At 43.5% G+C, this 21,548-nt stretch overlaps 1 protein-coding gene and 1 pseudogene across 1 annotated transcript in view; one reads left to right on the top strand and one right to left on the bottom strand.

The window, feature by feature from the left end:
• Nucleotides 1–21,548, top strand: part of LOC134910912 (alkaline phosphatase-like) — a 51,638-nt gene that overhangs the window by 16,115 nt on the left and 13,975 nt on the right. The window contains exons 7-8 of the mRNA XM_063919299.1: nt 17,454–17,626; nt 18,527–18,661. Coding sequence (XP_063775369.1) covers nt 17,454–17,626; nt 18,527–18,661 — 308 coding nt within the window. The remainder of the gene's footprint in view (nt 1–17,453; nt 17,627–18,526; nt 18,662–21,548) is intronic.
• LOC134912155 (5S ribosomal RNA) lies at nt 178–297 on the bottom strand (annotated as a pseudogene).

Below are 21,548 nucleotides of genomic sequence, written 5' to 3'. Positions count from 1 at the left end.
TCTGGCCTCGTGGTTTTACTGAGATCACAGTAGCACTTCTGTAAAGTGTATGACCATCATTTATTCTACAGCAATCCTATTCAGGATTATTTAGTCGTAGAGAATTAAATCATAAGTCATACAAAACCGAGTCCTAATTGGTATTATTAGGGATCACTCTAGATCGGGCAGAAGAATATTTTGCAGTACCAGGGTGTTCCAGGGTGGTCTCCCATCCGAGTACTGACCCGGCCCTCCACTGCTTGGCTTCCAAGATCAGACGAGATCGGGCATCTCCAGTGGGGTATGTCCGCAATTTTAATCTGCCCGTTCAGTCAATCCCAATACCCGTATTGCCACAATGATGATCTAAATCAATCGTATGTGAGATATCTGGATCTCATGTCCTTAGAGATGAAATTCTGGCAAAATTGATCATATACAGTAATCAAGTACCAGGGCATCCACTATGAATGTGGACAAAATTATGGTAAGAACAGTAAGCATATACAGGGATTTCTATGCAGGGGTATCCGCTTGCATAGCCGGGAAAAAGGAGGGTGGTGATAATAAGGCTACAATTATATCAATCCTGTTGCTGTAATAATTATTAAGCAATCACAAATACAATGGCCTCAGACAATTTATGTCACACGCACCAAAACTATTTCTCACTATCTATAAGCCTCTGAAGCCTGATGCGTTTTGTAACAAATAATATAATTTATACATCATATCAGGGAGGCTAGAGTGAGATGAAGAAAACAGCAAGTAACAGCTGAGGATATTACTTGATACCCACAGTGGAAATGAGTGCACACAATTAAGTAGCAATTTTGCTGAGAAATAAGCAGCTGGAAATTCTCTCTACACTTGACGGCCGTACTTAACAATATATCCTGATTTTGATACCATACAGGTTCAAAATACCTCTTGGAGCAAATAAGAGTATTTACAGATTCATTATAGTACTCAGAAAGCTACAAGATTGAAGCTATCACTAATAGGCATGAAAAAACAGTGCATGGAATTTGCTTATACAGTATACTACTAATACACATAGGCAGCATCTATGTGTTTGAAGACAGATGAACAGCTTGTAAGGGCTGAGAATATGCACAAATAGAGGGGGGGGATGGAGAATATGTGTTTTCATACGATACCAGTCCCATATTACGGTGCTGCTTATAGAGAATCGCCGCTGGTGAGTCCTGTTGGAAATGAGACTCCAGAGGTATGGTGTAGCTGATGCCGCGTGCTGACTTCAGTGCGGGAGGCGTGAGAAAATTAACAGCTATTCAGTAGTGCTAATCATGTCCACATTTGGCTGCTGCTCTCCGGAGTGATGCAGCGCGTGAGCGCGGTGTATTTCCCTGCTCCCGGCGGCTTGCCGCCGTTGCCCGGGTAACTGTCCTTGAGTTCCGGTCTGTTGCAGTCACGTGTGCGCACCACGTGACCGCAGGAGTCGTGACGTACGTTTCGCAAAGTAGCTTGATCACAGAACGTACCTGTATGATATGCCAGAGGCGGGTGAGTTGAAGTGTTATGGGAGGTCTAATCGCCCCCTTCCCCCCTTGTGCAGTGTGTGTAACCCTATGCAGTGCAGTGTAACCGTGTGTGTGTGTGTGTGTGTGTGTGTGTGCTGGAGCAGTGCAGTGTAACACTGTTTGTCTTTGCTGGAGCACTGCAGTGTAACCCTGTGTGTGTGTGTGTCTATGTGCTGGAGCAATGGAGTGTAACCCTGTTTGTATGTGTGCTGGAGCAGTGCAGTGTAACCCTATGTGTGTGTGTGTGTGCTGGAGCAGTGCAGTGTAACCCTATGTGTGTGTGTGTGCTGGAGCAGTGCAGTGTAACACTGTCTGTGCTGGAGCAGTGCAGTGTAACCCTCTGTGTGTGTGCACTGAAGCAGTGCAGTGTAACCCTGTGTGTGTGTGTCTATGTGCTGGAGCAATGGAGTGTAACCCTGTTTGTGTGTGTGCTGGAGCAGTGCAGTGTTACCCTATGTGTGTGTGTGTGTGTGTGTGTGCTGGAGCATTGCAGTGTAACCCAGTGTGTGTGCACTATAGCAGTGCAGTGTAACCTGGTAGGTGTGTGCTGGAGTAGTACAATGTAACCCACTGTACAGATGTGTCCTGTTACATCTTTGGGACTCTACCTGGCACAATGTGTAAAAGGGGACTCTACCTGGCGCAGTGTGTAAAAGGGGACTCTACCTGGCGCAGTGTGTAAATTGTCACAGTAGTCCTATTTTTACTATGCATCACACCAGCTCCTAAAGGCTACAGTCTGCAATAGTTAAAGGCCGGCGTCTTTCCACTCATGCATACGCGATCAGCAATTTACACTTGCGCAATTGCGCATTCACTTCTTCGCTGGCTCACTTCTCCACTCCTTTCACTGTTTCATGAATAGACCCCATAGGGGGAATTCAATTAGAGGCAAAAACACGTTTTTCGTGGTAAAAAAAACAAATTTACTGTGGATCACAGTAAATCTGTGAAATCACTTATTCATCTGTCCGTGATAACGTTTTTCGAATCACGGGAGTTCGCATATGCGCAAAAAGTCAGTTTTTGTGGCAAGTGAGATGCGAAAATGGCAAGGCCAGCAATCACGGTAAATTGCTGTGATTTTGCTGCAAATTGAATTCCCCCTTAATATAAAAAAGGAAACAGATTGGTGTAAAGCTAAGTACACACTGGCGCTATATAGGCCCGATATGTCGAATTGGAACGACATAACTGGCATATCTCTCAGTATGTATGCCCAATGTACTCGCTCCTGCTGTCGCGACGTTGTCAGGTTTGATGTGCTGCATATTAAACCTGAGATATCGCTAGCGTCCTGTAGTATGCGAATGAAGGACAGTACATGGTTATTTCGTCCTTCATTAACATCACCTCAGTGTGTACACACAGTCTGGGCTGACAAGCATTTCTTCCGATGTTGGAAAGAAAGCCCGTTGCTTTAGCTCAAGAAAAACATTAAAAAAAAATTAAATAGCCAACACAGCTGATGGTGAAAAAAAGTGACATGTGGACCAAATGGGACCGTATGTGAAATCGGCAGGCAGGATCCTGGCCGTCAGTGGCATCCTGGCAACTGGCGAGAGGATTCCGGCGTCTGCATTTCACCGCTAGTCGAGATCCCGCTGACGGTATATTGATGGCCAGGATCCTGACTAGCCATATTGTAACTGCTTCCCAACCAAATACTTAAAACTATGGGAATTTGAAAAAATTCAACCTAACTGGCTCAGTATTCGGATGATAGGTTGACATTCAGTAGGTTGACAGTAAATATGTCAATCACATATGGTCGACACGCATTAGGTTTGACATAGTCAAAATCTCTACATGTAAAAGGTTGACAGTGATTAAGGTCAACGGGTTCACAAGGTCGCCATTTCAAATGGATGACATGACAATGGTTGATACACATATGGTCAGCACAAGTTTTTTTTACTTTTTGTTCAGTTTTTTCAATTTATTCATCCACGTGGATTACGATTGGGAATAATAACTTGTGCTGAGCGCAGCAGTAGACTAATTGACCCTATCGATCTTTTAACCTGTCGAGCATGTGCATGTCCACTATATGGGGTCAACCTTAATGTGGTCAAACGAATGATCCACACCAAACTGACTCAGCTCCTTTATTGGAAAAGTGTACATTGCAATTATTCCTTGGGAATTCTTTTCATGATATTAAAGGGAAGGAGCAAGGGGGGGAATGGGTGGGTAGGGAGACTCCCACAAATACAAATTCCTCAAATTGTCATGGTAGCCAAAAGGACAAAACAACAATAAATAAATATGGCTATACAATATTTCTCAACAAAGACCACATGGTCTCAAATAACTTCATAATGTTGGCAGAAGTTTCCCCAGGCAGGTAAGCAAGATATTTTCCCATTTATTATATCATTTACAAACTCCTTTTTCGATGTCAAACAGTGCAATACACCTATCATAGTAGAGTATAGTAAGTACATATAGTTTTAGCAAATCCAATGATGGAGCTGCCATATATATCCATTTACGTAAAATAAAATTTCCCAGCCAAAGTGTCCAATACTCTTAGGAAGGGCAACACACTAGTAAGAATAATAGCTGGTGACCAGGTAGTAAATTCAGCTAAGAGGTATGATTCCCAAGAAAATGGTAATCTTTGAGTAATAATTTGGTGAATACATTTGTGCACATTACTCCAAAATTAGCAGATGACATAGAACATTCCGGGCATTTGCTCGATTAATTCTGAATCATACGGCTACGTTGGACTTTGTGAAATGTAAGCCCTATTATGAAACGTAATGTGCAGTTCCTGCAACTGGGCGGAATTTACCCATTTCATTACAGAGGGAACTGGTTTCATAACATGAGCGGCCTATGAGTATATTTTAATACGTTCCAGCTATCAATAATTTCTTATTACCATGAGTAGCGGCGCTAAGAAATTATAATTATTGGATCCAATAATTACTATACATACCTCTTAAGACCCATACACACTGGGCGATTTTGAGCGACTTTTGGTGTGTTGAGCTGCTTTAAGCTCAAAACCGCCCAGTGTGTATGCCCCGGCGATGAGCGCTGATACGCACTCCCGCTTCATTGCCGGCAGCCGCCATTCATCTGCTAGTTTTACCAGGGGTGAACAGCTTTCCATAGCGTCCTGCTATGGAAAGCCGCTCACCCCTGCTGACTTCGCTGGGCAGGGAGGAAATTCGCTCAGTGTGTATGCACTGAGCGATTTCCAGCCCAGCGATGTCAGCATTCATCACTGTGCATACACGCTGGGCAAAAACGCCCAGTGTGTGTGTATGCACCCCTAGCGTCTAAGCTCCATCAACACTACAAATCATTCCATAGACATGATGACTTTCTCTCAAAAACTGAATGCATTGCTATTACCCTACTTATGCCATCCATTGTCACACCTAAGCCATGCCATTTTGCAAATGCAAAAAAAAACAAAATGTAGGGGATATTCAAGTAGATCCAAAGTTTTTTTTTTTTTTAAATATTTTTGCCTGATTTTTCTTTCTTCCTTTTTAATTATTTCTCGTTTTTTGCTCCCGAGAAAAGTTCCATTTTCAGACGAAAACACATAGGGGTATATTTACTAAGCGCCCGATTTTGACCGATTTTTTTTTTTTTTTTAAAAGTGCCATCTCGGGAATTTACTAAACAGAAATCTTGGCAGTGATGAGGGCATTCGTATTTGTTTTAACGGCAGAGATCACAAGTACGAATGAATACACCATCGGTCAAACACGCCTGTTATTTTCTACAACTCTGTAATTTACTAAGAATTCGTATTCACAATCACTGCCGGCAAAAGCCAAACACTGCCGGGAAATCATAGAATTCGTTAAAAAAAGCAGTTTTAAAATAGACCTGCTTTTTTTATCCGTATTCTGATAGGCATGCATGGATCAGCGAGATCCGTGTATGCTTATCTGTGGGTAGGGTTGTGAAAGTGTGTGATAAATTAAAGAAAAAAATTGCGTGGGGTCCCCTCTCCTAAGCATAACTAGCCTCGGGCTCTTTGAGCCGGTCCTGGTTGTAAAAATACAGAGGAAAAAATGACTGGGGTCCCCCCATATTTAAACAACCAGCACCGGGCTCTGCGTCTGGTCCTGGTTCAAAAAATACGGGGGACAAAACACTTAGGGGTCCCCCGTATTTTTTAAACCAGCACTGGGCTCCACTAGCCAGAGAGATAATGCCACACCCGGGGGACACTTTTATACTGGTCCCTGCGGCCGTGGCATTACCCCCCCCCCAACTGGTCACCCCTGGCCGGGGTATCCTGGAGGAGTGGGGACCCCTTATATCAAGGGGTCCTCCCCTCCAGCCACCCACGCAATTTTTTTCCTAGTTTTAACACTTTTCACACTTTATACTTCACACTTCATATAATGTACACAATGAAGCCCTGCACAGATCTCACTGATCTGGCCGGGATTCATTGTGTTAAGACCGGCAGTGTTTTACTAATCACTCCCGTAAAACACTGCCTGACCATACGAATCACATTGACATCGGAAAATCCGAAAGAAGACAACTCTGCAGATTAGTAAATTAGATGCAATTTATTCAAAAAGTTGCAAAAAAACGACCGATACAATTCGAGATGAAACTCTCACCAAATTGACACAAATATGATTCTTAGTAAATATATCCCATAGAATCTGTGATAAGCTCACAGACCTACTGTACGTGTTTTCGTGAAAAAAATGGGGCTGATTAGGGCTGGTTATCTGGGATATTTTTTCAGCTCCCTAATTAAACAGCCCGGGGTGTGTGTCAATTTTCTGCAGTAAATTACCGCAGCCAATTAAATATAAGCAATGTCCGGAAATAAAACTGCCTTTCTGGCTGGTATCCGGTCTCTAGGTTGTCAAAGTCAGAAAAATATCATGCTGCACGTTGCCATATATTCACCTCATGCGCTCGCCCGCTGCACATGCACTTTCTCTGGCATGCGTGCACATATTCGCAGTTGCGTGACGGCGCCCCTACGGGCGTGCGCTTGAACGCATGGTATGTGCATTTACGGTAGAGTTTGTGTGCGTCTAGCGAGCGACACAATCGCTACTTAATAAATTCATATAGCAGGTTTAATAGATAATGTTCCCCTTAATAGTAACAGTAAGTTTGGTTAGTGTAGTTGGTCCCTGGACAAAGGAATTCCTCTTTTTGTTGTACGAAGGGCCAGACAGGGTTTGAGCAGATGTGTCTGGTACCTAACCGAAGAGTATTTTAATAGCAACAATCCGGTGTTGGTTAGGTAAAGATTAATCGCTCCTGCATATAGTTATGGCCATTAGTAGTTTCTGGACATTTCTTATATTTGCAGTTCATTATCCATGCGGCGGGAATCCGGCGATTCCCTCCCACCTGAGCTGTTTGTAATAGTCACAGCCCACCTGTTCAAACTAACCTATGACCTTTTGTTATGATGCGAGGAGACATTCCTGTGTCCAATGAACAATGAGATTATAGGTCCCTTTGTAGTGTACTGTATGCAGTGTATATAAGATCAGCCAGCCTGGGCAGCTCACTCTCTCACTCCACAAACGGTTTTCATATTGACTAACTTGGAGCTGGTACCAGGAATAGCGCAGCGATCGTTCCCAGTGTGTGTGTAAGTAATTCTCTGTAATCAACTCGCTCTTTGTTTGTATTGGCCATTCACTTTCTCTCTCTCTCTGTTATAGTATAAGATTGTGACGCTATTGTATATTCCTGTCTAGATATTCTGTTAGAATTATATGTTAGCTTGTAGTGTATGACTTGAAAACTGTTTACCCCTTTTCGATATAACTAAAAGCTTGTTAGTAAAGGTGTTGGAACCTTAGCACGGTATCGTGTGTTCATTACATTGCAGAGGGTAATAGGAGCGTCTCGATTGCTCAAACAGCTTTAGGATTAACAAGGTTAAGCAGCGTTATATCGCTGCAGTATTTCAGTACAAGGTTTACAGCATAAGAGTATCCTTTCTGTGTGTTACATTCAAGGTTTACCGATTGTCTTCCTGTGAGCGTCTGCGCCGTTCGTGATCTCCTCGTGGTCTCGAGCGTCCGCTACGCTGGTAGCGTAGCATTACGGTAGTCGCCCGCCTATAGCGTGCTCGACACCACGCATTAAGCTGTGAGCGAGCGTGCCGCATGTGCGTCTCGATCACGGCCGAGCGTATGCTACGCTAAGCGCGTACCCTTACGGTACCCCATACGCCAATTGCGTACTGAGTCTCTTACCCATATAGTGAAGGTTATAAGGTAATCAAAATCAGCATTATCAATTGGCGGCTCGTCCGTCCTCCACATATCCGCACTAGCGAACACAGACTTTATCTGTAAGCAAGGGCGGGAAGGCAGTATCCCTTCGTATCGGGATACAGTAGTGCTGGCTAGATAAGCGTCTGTTTCGCTACGTTGAAGGAGTGCTGGTGGAATCCGGAACCGGAGGTAAGAACAATACGCTATTGTCTTTTTAAAACTGTTTTATTTCTGTTTTGTGTACGCACGCACGCATACATCTGCATTTCTTTTCATTTGTGTATTTTCACATCACTCTCCTGGTTGCCATTTCATAATTGATAACGTGCTGAGAAAGATTTGTTGCTATTGGTAGTTAAAAGTAATATTAATACGTTAAGGAGTAATTTGTAAAACACGCGCACGGCTTGCCTAAGATACAAGGAAGTTCGGTGTGGTGTTCGGTAGATGATTACAGTTAAAGATCATCTACATTGATATAAACGTGTTAATTGTATTTCTGTGGACATATCTGGCTGGCGTACACGTGTCTCTAACAAAAGGGTGGGACTAGCGTACGTGACGCAAGGGTCGACGCACGGAGCGTATATTATGCAACGGAGCGTACGGATACGCCCACCGAAACTCAAATCGCACAATAGCATTGTTTTAGTGGGGGCGGTATAGTATAGCCACGCGATAATAGCACAAATTGATTTCAGTTTCCAAAATTTTGTTTAAATACCTTACTTTACTGTAATGCCTCTGGGGAGAGCTATCAGATTACGGGAAATGATTTTTCTGATCAGAAAACTATAGAATGATAGTGTGTTGAAAACGGTATGAGTGTATTGAACTCCTCTTGGTGAAGTCTTGGTGAAATCTTGGTGAAGTAAATCTTAGTGAAGTAAGTCTTGGTGAAGTAAGTCTTGGTGAATCACGGTCTAGGTGAATACGTGATGAGCACGGTCTAGGTGAAAACGTGCGACGGAGTGTGATAAAGTTTCGTGGTATTACGCTCTGGCTGTTTTGGAGCACAGTAGGGAGACTCCAACGATCCTACCATTTATAGGCAACAAGTGTCTATAAGTGGTACGATTGGACCGCACGGTTGTATGTGTGACCAATAACGCAACGTGATATGAGGTCGTAAATTGCCCTCCTGCGTGTTGTAGGGAGCACATGCAAGCGTGATTTGTGTAAAAATATAAAGGTAAGGAATTTTCGCTGGTAGGGCCTGCAACGATTACGTGGGTCTGCTAAAAGGGGTGGATTCGTTGTACTCGGAGCAGAAGAAGCTGGTGGAAGAGCTTTGAAAACTTCCACCGTAGACTTCTGTGTTTGGTGCATTTTAGGAAGTTTTTCTGTGTTAAAAAGGTCCACAATGGAAGCCAAGTGCACAACACAGGGACGTTTAGCAGTCAGGGTTCAGACTGAAGAGGCTTGCAGACCCCGAGGGTCTGCTCGGTTAGTAATGTGGGGGAAGTATGGTCCCCACACTGAGACCTTTTGTGACGAATGGACACGAATGACTGTGGGGGATAAAGCACCATTTCCTGGGATAGGTAGTTTTGACTCAGAGGTATTGCATAATTTAAGGCGAAGGATCTGTCTCATAAAATCCGGGAAGCAACGAATTAGACATTATGATTGTTTACAGTTATGGCAACAGGAGTGTGAAATACAGAGAGGATTGGCTCAAGCGGGTGGATCTAACCCTATCAGAAAACTGATAGCCACCGCGCCACCACCACCATACATAACGGGAGAGCAGGTGGTTACAGAGAATGGCACACTGGTGAATGATAAAAATGCACTTAGCAACTGTATTATAGATGATAAGAGTAATTGTAACAAATGTAACAATGATAAAAGTAAAACTGTTAAATGTACAACTGTTAACCTGTGCAAGTCGCACCCCATGTTAAACTTCCCTCAGGATTACAAACAAGAAAGTGAGCCCAGCACGATGTCGTCACCTTTCCCAGCAGCCATCATACAAGACATCCAGGTGGACGCGACCAAATCGGTAAAGGCAGTAATCAAACCCCCTAACGGAGGGTCAGGTGAGGTCGTGTCCACAGGTACGTATGGTGTTATATATCACGCACAAACAAATGTACCTCATATTGTAGAACCAACTCAGAATTACGTTATTGGACTTAATCCTGTCAGGGTAATTGCAGTGCCAAATGGGAAAACTGACACTTCAGGAGTCACTCCTGTCAGAAACATCGCCATGCACTGCCCCTTTTCCCGAACGGAATTAAGATCAATGGTGTCTGAATTCCCTGATCCTAGGAAAGATCTAGTTGCAAGCCAGAAGTACATTAGAGAGCTAGGAAATACTGTGGAGCCCAATAACAAAGATTGGCGGGTATTGCTGAGGGCATGTTTACCCCCCAATGTCGACTCAGTGAAATTTATCGCTGACTGTAAACTAGATGAAGAGGTACCCCTTACGGATGAGTACAACCAAGATAATGTAAAAAGAATCAATCTGCAGTTGGGAGTGTATTTTCCTGCTGTTGTCAAATGGAACAAAATTTTCTCCATCAAACAAAAAGAGGGAGAAACAGCTGCTGATTATTTCCATTGGGCATTGCAGGACATGGCTAGGTATACAGGGATAGAAGACATTAAAACAAATGTGAATCATAGAGAAGTAGCTGTGTCCGTATTAATGGACGGCTTAAAAGACACACTAAGAATCAGGGTACAAACCTCTCTACCTCACTGGAGAGGTATCTCGGTGGCTGCATTAAGAGAGTCCGCTATCGAGCATGACCGTAATATCCAAAGAACCAGGGAAGCACAGGGAGAGCGGTTGATGGTGATGAGCATCCAAGCACTAGAGGAGGCATCAAATCGACCGAAACCCCAGGCCACTGGCACATGGAGGAAGCCAAGGGTTTGTTATCTTTGTAAAAGAGAAGGGCATTATGCCAGCAACTGTAACAGCCCACATAAAGTCAGACCCCCTAGACAAGAACACGAGCAGAGTTATGACACACGAAATTGTAATCAAGGATCATATAGGAAGAAGTTTGGGCCGCACCTGTAATATGTAGTCGGGAAAGGTCATCATTAGGACTGATAGTAAGCCTGAGGTTACAGTTAATGAAATTGGGAGGTCAGTTCCTTGTAGACACAGGAACCGCCGGGAAAAACGTTGTAATTTATCTGTAAATGTTTTTTTTTGTCCCCATCTCTGATGTTCAATCGGCAGAACTCAAACATCACATAGCTATTTGGTCCTTGCAGAAGTCTACCAAACCCCAGTGTGACCTACCGACATCGGAGTGTCCTGGCCAGGCGCAAAACGATGGGGTGTGGAGACACTGGTGGGGAGGGGACTTCGCAAGGACACCAGTGGAAGTGTTGGTGTGACAGCCTGATGGTGAACGGAAGATCTAACAATGTTTTTTTTTTGTTGTTTAATGCAAAATGTGATGAATTGTTCTCTCTCTCGTTTGTTTTTCTCTCTTCTCTTCTTTCTCATGTTTTAAAGATGGTATGTCACACATCAGTTAGACAAATGGTAATGCAAGATTTTTGCTCCTTACAGAGAGATCGCTGATTTGGAAGGAATATTGTATCACCGGAGTGTTCGTTTGGAAGACTGAGAGACAGCACCTTTGAGATGACAGCAGAGCAAGAAAAACAACAAGACTAGAGGACATAAGACATCGTAACATTTTTCTTTCCCCTCAAAGTATTTTTTTGTACCCCCATTACAAATTTCTCTTTCTCCTCCTGTAAGATGGACTCGCCCCAAGAGACTGCAGTCCGTGTTTTCCTGTTGACCATGATGTTGACCAAAGCAGTCTGTTTCGGTGAGAGTACCATGGAGGTCGAGGAAGGATCTGGAATGGGTTCTGATGACCAGGATGGAGGCGTAGATTTCCAAGAACAACATAATCACCGAGTAAAGGCGAGTATCAGAAAACGATCTGGTAGCATTGACAATAGAAGGAATTGTGAAGGATTGTTAGCTGAAGAGAACTGCATCTGTAGGCATTGTGACAATATAGTTGAGGATGGGTGTATCAAGAAATGTCAATCCAGTTTTAATATCCATATGGACCAGCATCCATTGAGTGACTATCACTCCTTAGTGGGTAAAGCAGACTGTTGGGTATGCTCTCAAGTACCTCAAGGCCATAGCAAATCAGGATTAGTACCATTCCCTTTAACGGTAGGAGAGGTACTTGAGCTAAGTGGTGGGAGGCCGGTGGACAGGAAGTTTAATATCTCTAGTCCTCCTAGTTTGAAGCTCCACCAATATCATGTGGATAGGTCCTTAGTGTGCTTTAACATTTCCAATCCCCGAAAGCCGGGAAATTGGGAAGTGTCATGGAGTAATCAAACCATGACATTTTCACATAGAGCCGACAGAATGCCCATAGACACACAACTTATACGCCAGATAGCCGACCATAGGAAATTCTTTCGGTATAGGTACACCTTAGGAAGTAGGACCATGCGAGTTGGAGAAGTATCACCAGGATACTGTGCACAGATCGTACAAACTGATACGTGTACTAAACAGATGGGAGAATTAGGGTTAGGAGATTTCACATGGAAAATTTGTAACATGATAATGTCATACTCCGTCCCATATGTTCTCCCCGATGATGCATATTTCATATGCGGGAGGAAGGCGTATAAGTGGCTTGCCCCAAACTCAGAAGGGTTATGTTATATTGGAAAAGTACTGCCTGAAGTAATGACTGTATCCCATAACAAAATGAAAGATATTCACCGCAGTGCACAAGCTCCTTATACTCACACCCATTACGAGCACATCGTTAAACGGCACCTGATAGAGAGAACAGAGCATCCGGCCTCTGACCTGATCCATGAATCCACCGGGATTCAATTCCTAATCGCGTTAGATATCACTCGTACTGCCAGAGGAGTGTTAAACTATAGATATATATCTGCGCTTGCAAATTTATTAGACAATATCACCGAAATGTATGACGACACATTCAGGTATACTGGAAGAGAGTTACAAGCCTACAAAACAGAACTGGTTCAGCATAGGATGGTTCTCAATTATCTCACAGCAGTAACAGGCGGGTATTGTGTTACCCTAGCGACTCAGTATGGAATAAAGTGCTGCACGTACATTACAAACAGCACTGAGGACCCGGTCGAGGTCATAGACCAAAAGATGGATGACATTTTGCAATTAAAATGGGAGTTCCGAAGTAGACATAATCTCACTCTCGCCGCTGTGGGCAATGAGCTGACCGGTTGGGTGTCATGGTTGAACCCACGAAATTGGTTTTCGGGCTTAGGAGAATGGGCCCAAGGTATTATCATAGATGTAGGGAAGTTTCTCTTGTGTATATTGGGAGTCGTCATATTTATTGGCCTGATATTTAGATGCGTTCAGATTTTAACAAAGTGTAAACGCAGTACCCGAGTGATGAGTCTAAGGAGTGAAGACACTGTAATTACAACGACTAATTTGATTTATGACCCAACGATAGAGACAATGTTGTGATGAAAATGTGATTCCACGGTCCGTTTCTTTCACCCGTTTCTCCTTTGTTTTCCTCCAAGGTACGAAGACATCCGCTTGGAAGAAGAATTTGACAACCTTTTACACAGACCACTGATGGACAATGCCATAGACCCCCAATATCCCTAGTGACTTTAACTTTTACGATAGCCCAATACTTTAAAGATTGTAAGTCTATGGACATTGAGAAAGCTTTTTGCACACCATTTATAGCAAAAGCATCGGGAGACTACAGTCAACATGTACATCGAGACAAGACACAAGACAAGACCTCAATCGGCAAATGTATATTAAACTCACATAGTTTATGACTGCATTTACCATAATTGCTTCTTATCTCCATTTCTACAACCTTCAGGTAATGACACACATAGTCGATAGGGAATATAGGCACAGATATCAGCACTCACATATTCCCCCATTCATGTATCATCAACTAAAATGTGCTCCCCCATTTTGTTACAATCAAAAGCCGAAAAGAACTCGGTAAAGTTTGACAGCCCATCCACAGGCCCTTAATACGGGATAAGAAGGGATTCAAATGTATACTTTGCAATACCTCGAAGCTTGATTTAAAACACGTACGGCACGATGATACATGACCCCTCAAACATGGACTCATACACACATGCTTCTACTATTTCACTAGGTCATACTTTTTTCCCACCTTCTTCTCTTCACCCTTACCCAATCATAGAAATGTATTACATATGACATATATTTTTCTTTTTTTGAACTGTTTTAGGAAGTGGCAGTTATTGATGACTGCCAAAGGGTGGACTGTCAAAGTCAGAAAAATATCATGCTGCACGTTGCCATATATTCACCTCATGCGCTCGCCCGCTGCACATGCACTTTCTCTGGCATGCGTGCACATATTCACAGTTGCGTGACGGCGCCCCTACGGGCGTGCGCTTGAACGCATGGTATGTGCATTTATGGTAGAGTTTGTGTGCGTCTAGCGAGCGACACAATCGCTACTTAATAAATCCATATAGCAGGTTTAATAGATAATGTTCCCCTTAATAGTAACAGTAAGTTTGGTTAGTGTAGTTGGTCCCTGGACAAAGGAATTCCTCTTTTTGTTGTACGAAGGGCCAGACAGGGTTTGAGCAGATGTGTCTGGTACCTAACCGAAGAGTATTTTAATAGCAACAATCCGGTGTTGGTTAGGTAAAGATTAATCACTCCTGCATGTAGTTATGGCCATTAGTAGTTTCTGGACATTTCTTATATTTGCAGTTCATTATCCATGCGGCGGGAATCCGGCGATTCCCTCCCACCTGAGCTGTTTGTAATAGTCACAGCCCACCTGTTCAAACTAACCTATGACCTTTTGTTATGATGCGAGGAGACATTCCTGTGTCCAATGAACAATTATAGGTCCCTTTGTAGTGTACTGTATGCAGTGTATATAAGATCAGCCAGCCTGGGCAGCTCACTCTCTCACTCCACAAACGGTTTTCATATTGACTAACTTGGAGCTGGTACCAGGAATAGCGCAGCGATCGTTCCCAGTGTGTGTGTAAGTAATTCTCTGTAATCAACTCGCTCTTTGTTTGTATTGGCCATTCACTTTCTCTCTCTCTCTGTTATAGTATAAGATTGTGACGCTATTGTATATTCCTGTCTAGATATTCTGTTAGAATTATATGTTAGCTTGTAGTGTATGACTTGAAAACTGTTTACCCCTTTTCGATATAACTAAAAGCTTGTTAGTAAGGTGTTGGAACCTTAGCACGGTATCGTGTGTTCATTACATTGCAGAGGGTAATAGGAGCGTCTCGATCGCTCAAACAGCTTCAGGATTAACAAGTTTAAGCAGCGTTATATCGCTGCAGTATTTCAGTACAAGGTTTACAGCATAAGAGTATCCTTTCTGTGTGTTACATTCAAGGTTTACTGATTGTCATCCTGTGAGCGTCTGCGCCGTTCGTGATCTCCTCGTGGTCTCGAGCGTCTGCTACGCTGGTAGCGTAGCATTACGGTAGTCGCCCGCCTATAGCGTGCTCGACACCACGCATTAAGCTGTGAGCGAGCGTGCCGCATGTGCGTCTCGATCACGGCCGAGCGTATGCTACGCTAAGCGCGTACCCTTACGGTACCCCATACGCCAATTGCGTACTGAGTCTCTTACCCATATAGTGAAGGTTATAAGGTAATCAAATCAGCATTATCAAGGTTGACCACACTTAGGTCGACAATGTCTAGGTTGACCACTATTGGTTGACAGTAAGTAGGTCGATATGGTTTCTAGGTTGACATGCTCTCTTGGTTGACATGTTCTAGGTCGACATGACAGAAGGTCGACATGAGTTTTTCACATTTTTTTTCATTTTTTAAGCTTTTACATGCTTTACGATCCACGTGGACTACAATTGGGAAAGATAACCTGTGCCGAGCGCAGCGAGCCACCTTGCCCGAAGCATGGCGAGCAAAGTGAGCCATGCGAGGGGACACGGTGCAGTAACTGGGGTTCACAGTCACTCTACGGAGAAAACAACAATTTTTTTAAAACTCATGTCGACCTTCTGTCATGTCGACCTTGTACATGTCGACCTAGAGACCATGTCGACCTAAAAACCATGTCGACCTACTTACTGTTGACCAATAGAGGTCGACCTAAGTGTGGTCAACCCTATGATCCACACCCTTCTGGCTAACCTGCCACTAGGCCCAGGACTACTCACTGTTAATTACAGAAACATTAGGGTGCCAGATTTACAGTCTCACTTACCTGAATCTGAATATTATGAGGGTCTGATTCTGATTGCCGGACTGATTCTTTGCAAAATATATTATTTGTTAGTAATAAAAAATAGAAAAGGATGTGCAATCAAAATGCTTGTGAAAATGTCAACTGCAATGTTGACATTTCCATTAGGCCATTTAGGTGCTATGTAGCACATACATGAGCTGGCTTATCAGCTCCCACTGGAAATCAGGTTTGCAATTCTCAATTCTATAATAATTTAAAAAGTGAAAAAATACTTTATTTTAACAAAATAAGAAAAAAAATGGGCACATAAGGCAAAAACCATCCTGATATGCGATTGCTGACAGAGAACAGAGGACAGAGGTGGTACTTGTAGAGCTGCTGTAGGACATTATAATAAGGCTTGAAGGCATCCCCCGGTAAAGACTATAACCTGTGATAGCCATGAGGCTTTAGTAAATAGGCAGAAGCCCTAAATCATGCAAAAACTCCCACTCCTCGGTAGGATGGAAGACCAGGACTGGCTAACTTTGATTTGCATTAAAAACAGTAAAATGGAATAGCCGCTTCTCCCATCTTACACAATGGACCTTGGTCGGCTCAGTTTCAGTTTTGCTAAATTAGCAAAACTGCAACTGCTCGTGATCGCATGCTGGGGACCACCCAGCACAGGGCAAGGACGTCCAGCATGCTAATGGCCGCCAGTGATGGGATTGCAATTCAATAGTGATCACATTGCCGTCCCCGTAAAATAAGTGATTCCCCCCTGCCTGTGCATCCTTGCAACTCACCTGTCGCAGCGGTCACGTGGCCACCTCTAAAACAGTACGGACACTCCTGCGTTGTCCTGACCATGACAACACAACGCCATGTTGCCGCCTCCTCAACGCCCGCAGCTGACAATCAAATTGCAACCGTATTCTTCAGGTAGGCAATCGCACAGGAGAAGTCTGTACATGCGCACTATGGATTTTGCACATGCGCAGACAGCTGAAAAGCAGCCATCTGCATTGTTGCCACTTCACAAATTGAACCTGAATCCTACCTCCTAACATGACTCTCTCCAGGAGGGACACAATGCTCTGCTTCTGGACTTCCCTCTTAATTTATGATTGCCATCACCTGTGCTGAAACGCCTTTCAGATCCATTAACCTCTTTAACACAGGTGCCTGCAATCATAAATTAAGAGACAAGTCCAGGAGCAGAGCATTTTGTCCCTCCTGGAGAGAGTCATGTTGGGAGATATGCCTGAGTGAGGGCCAACATACATTATTGCTCTGTATGTTGGAGTTGTCCAACTCATGACTACCAATCCATAATCTAACCCAGGCTTATGTTTTAGGGCCACTGGGCGTGCCTGGATTACTCTAATGTTTGCCTGGAACCCCAGGATATATTAATCAACTTCTTTACACCTGCAATGTTATTAAATTTTTTGAATGATATGTATTTACAGGTAAATCTGTGGGTATCGTGACAACAACTCGTGTCCAACATGCCTCTCCAGCTGCTGCCTACGCTCATACTGCCAACAGGGACTGGTATTCGGACAATGAGATGACTACAACTATGATTAACAATGGCTGCAAGGACATTGCATACCAGCTGGTGCACAACACAGACATTAATGTAATTATAAAGAACATGTGGGATGTGGTGAAACATCAATAGATTAAACAAATACATTATTAGTAGGGATTAACAGATTATTGTCTTCATCAGTGTTAAAATAAGAATGTCTTTAATAATACAAATCTTATTACTTTTATCCATATAGCAGCATTTGAAAGTTACAAAAACATTACACTTCTATTCTAGAAGCTAAACATTCCACAGTGAATTACATATAATTAAGATAGTGTGACAGAAATCACATAGATGAGGTAAAATCCAATACTCTTTATTTCCACATCAGGCAGGATATGGCTTCTCATGCAGGTTTTTGCAGGTCAGGTTTACATGCAAATCTTACAACAGCAGTGTAAACAGTCAAAATACAAGTAGTTACAAACAGTGCATGTTCCAAATCCCACACTCCCACCTGTTGCTTGGGCATTAACTGCTGTCAGGTGTCCTGTCTCTGTTCACTGAACACATGCTTGAAGGCAGTGTACAGGTGCTGGTAATTGATTAGTCTAGCTTTTGGTTGACAACTGATAGATATATATATATATATATATATATATATATATATACACACACAATAAAGTGAGTTCTCACTCTTTAAATAGCAAGCTTTGGTTACAGTATAAAATCACATGGCCCACTAGGAATGAAAGGTATCATAGGAAATGTATTCAATACAACAGTAGCAGGATCATTTCAAGACATGTTAGATCGGGATTGAATAAAAACCAGAACATTCCAGACCCTGGAGCCACACCTCCAGGATGGGACACCCCCTGGTCAGGGATGCACACTACAGTAGCAGAGGTTGCAGCAGGGAGCGTGTGTGTGTGCACGTATGTGATCTATCAGTAGTAGAAATTAAATTATTTACCTTGTTTTTCACCATGTTTTTCACTACAGGTGATATTAGGAGGGGGGAGAGCCTACATGAGTCCTCAGGGGACACCTGACCCAGAATATCCAACTAGCGCATCAAGTCAAGGTCTTCGAAAGGATGGAGTGAACCTAACAAGTACATGGCTGAGTGCACGAGCGGTAATTTAAAACATTTATTAGTAAATAAACATTGGGAAAGAGACAGTGAGAGAGAGAGAGACAGATACAGACAACGTAGGTGCAATGGCTCAATCTGCAACTTTGTCTATCCCAGCTGTTCTTCATTATCATGATGAGGTGCACATTTGTTTGTTTTTGTTACACTGGTAATCACTAAGTTAAATACTGAGCCACAAGAGTGGAGGTTGACGGGGTTTCTGAATTAATAATACAAGCATTAATGTACAACTTAAAATTAGAGATGTGCGTCAACCCCCGTGTTTTGGTTTTAGATCTGTATTAACTTCATGTTTTGGTTTTGGTTTTGCCAAAAATGCATTCACTTGTTTTGGTTTTGGATTTTTATTTTAAAAAAATTGATAAAAACAGCTGAAAGACATAATTTGGGCCTTTTTTGCTCCTACAGTATTATTGACCTCAATAACATTAATTTCAAGCAATTTCCAGTCAGTTTTGACCACCTCACAGCTCACAATATTGGTGGTCATTCCGAGTTGATCGCTCGCTGCCGATTTTCGCAGTGCAGCGATTAAGTAAAAAAAGCAGCAAAAATGCGCATGGTACGCAGTACGCATGCGCTAAGTACTTTCACACAAAACTTTGTAGATTTACACAAGCTCGAGCGACGTTTTTTCATCGCTCGAGTTATCGTAGTGTGATTGATAGGAAGTGGGTGTTTCTGGGCGGAAACTGGCCGTTTTCATGGAGTGTGCTAAAAAACGCAGGCATGCCAGGTAAAAACGCAGGAGTGGCTGGGGAAACGGGGGAGTGGCTGGCCGAACACAGGGCGTGTTTGTGACGTCAAACCAGGAACTAAATGGACTGAGGTGAGCACAGTCTAGGAGTAGGTCTGGAGCTACTCAGAAACTGCAGCAAATTATTTAGTAGCAGTTCTGCTAATCTTTCGTTCACTATTCTGCTAAACTAAGATACACTCCCAGAGGGCGGCGGCCTAGCGTGTGCAATGCTGCTAAAAGCAGCCAGCGAGCGATCAACTCGGAATGAGGGCCATTTTTCACAAACATAGGCCAAAGGCTGGCTAGCTAAACTAAGGAATAGAGCAGCAACACAAACACATGGCAATTATTTGTTTAAAAATGTTTTGCAAATTAGTAATGTATTAGCAATAAGTTACCAATTAGTGGCGGATCTAGACTTTACTTTTTTTTGGGGGGGTGGGGGTGGGGTGGTTTACTGTTTAGTCTCAACTCCTCCTCTTTCCAGTCCCGACCCCTTTCCTTTCCAGTCCAGACTCCTCCCCCTTTCCTGTCCCGACCCCTCCTCTCTCTGTAATCCACCCACGACTTGGGAACAAACTGACCCTTTGAGTTAAGACTAATGGTCATTACATGCCAACGTGATCTTTATCAGCAAGTTGCTCACTTACTGCTACCACATCTCTGCGAATGCCGGCCCTCATCCCAAGCCGCTGACTTAAATCAGTAAATAAACTGGCACGTGTGCAGCAATGTATGTCACTGCAGGCTTTTCCCCTCCCTTTGAATGGTTAACTATAGCACAAAAAAGGTAATAGCAAATTATGGCGATATTATATAATAATCTTTTATCCTGGCATATGCAGTATTGTGACACCCACTCTGGCACCGGTCGCCACAAAAGCCGAGACTGTAGAATCTATGCCATTCAGTGTACAACACACATGTACGAATTATGGTCTCTGACATGTGGTTTTGTAAAAATGGGGTTTTGAGACTTTACTTCCTCTACATCGGATATTCAATTACATTCATTCTAAAGCCAAGAAAAGGGATAAATAATTATAATGACTGAAAGAGCATTATCCCGTGCAAGGAAAACATAAATTAATTTGAGGGCATCTGCATCTCCATCCTTGGTACAGGTGGTGCAGCTCTCCCTTCCCCCACTAATTGCACAGGAAAGGGCAGTCTATTTATTTAAAAAAAACACACTCAGATTATATATATATATATATATATATATATATATATTTTTTTTTTTTTAATATATATATATATATATATAAATATAATTCCAGTGGAGATGTATTTTAGTTCTTAGTAGGGTGAGCCCTGGGGGTACCATCTCATCACTCCCCCTTACAGCTCCAGTTACAAGCCATTCACCTGCAATCCACACATGATAATACAACTAAGCCATGGCCTTGCACCAGTACACTGGCAGTGCCACCATCAGGTGACAGCCATCCACACTGGCAGGACTGGCCAGACAAGCTGGTTACCACCCCAGGCCAGAGCTTGGCCGCAGAGCTGACAATCACTTCACAGTGTGGAACTCTTACCTCCGTCTGAGTGGGTTTCCGTGCCATAGCAATCCTGCAGACCGTTCGTCCAGGTGCCCTCATACTTGGCCCCATTGCCCGTTCACTCCCGGACCCCGTAGCTCCCTTTGAAGCCATTGGTTCACTCATCCCAGTACAGTTACTTGTACTTGCTCTCCACCCCAATGCCGTACTGCTTTCCCTGTGCCCAGGTGCGCTGGCAGGTGTTACTGCAGGGACAGCTGTAGGCCCCCAGCACATCAAAGCCATGCAACCAGGAGCCAGTGTACTCACCCTGCCCCTTGGTAGCCGTGCAGATGGTGCAGATGCCGTACCCATGAGCCTTAATGTCCTCCCAGCCGCCGCAGTAGGTGCTGCCAACGTCAAGCATCCGCCCATCATTCAGGGCAGCTTCGTCAGGGTTGGCACTCCTGGCGCAGGAGACTCTCTGAGCAGGGCAGTAGTTCCTGTGTGCCGGCGCCTGGACACAGGAAGATAGTGCATGCCGCCACTGGCACACAAGCTGCTGCTCCGTTTGCAACCCACTCACAGCTCAGAATACCCAGCCTGGAATCATCTCCACTCATTCCGTCTCCCGCCGCCTGC

The sequence above is a fragment of the Pseudophryne corroboree genome, chromosome 4 (assembly GCF_028390025.1).
Source record: "Pseudophryne corroboree isolate aPseCor3 chromosome 4, aPseCor3.hap2, whole genome shotgun sequence".
In the NCBI taxonomy this organism is placed as follows: Eukaryota; Metazoa; Chordata; class Amphibia; order Anura; family Myobatrachidae; genus Pseudophryne; species Pseudophryne corroboree.
Note: the sequence above shows the minus strand (reverse complement) of the source record. Positions and strands in the feature narration are given on the sequence as shown.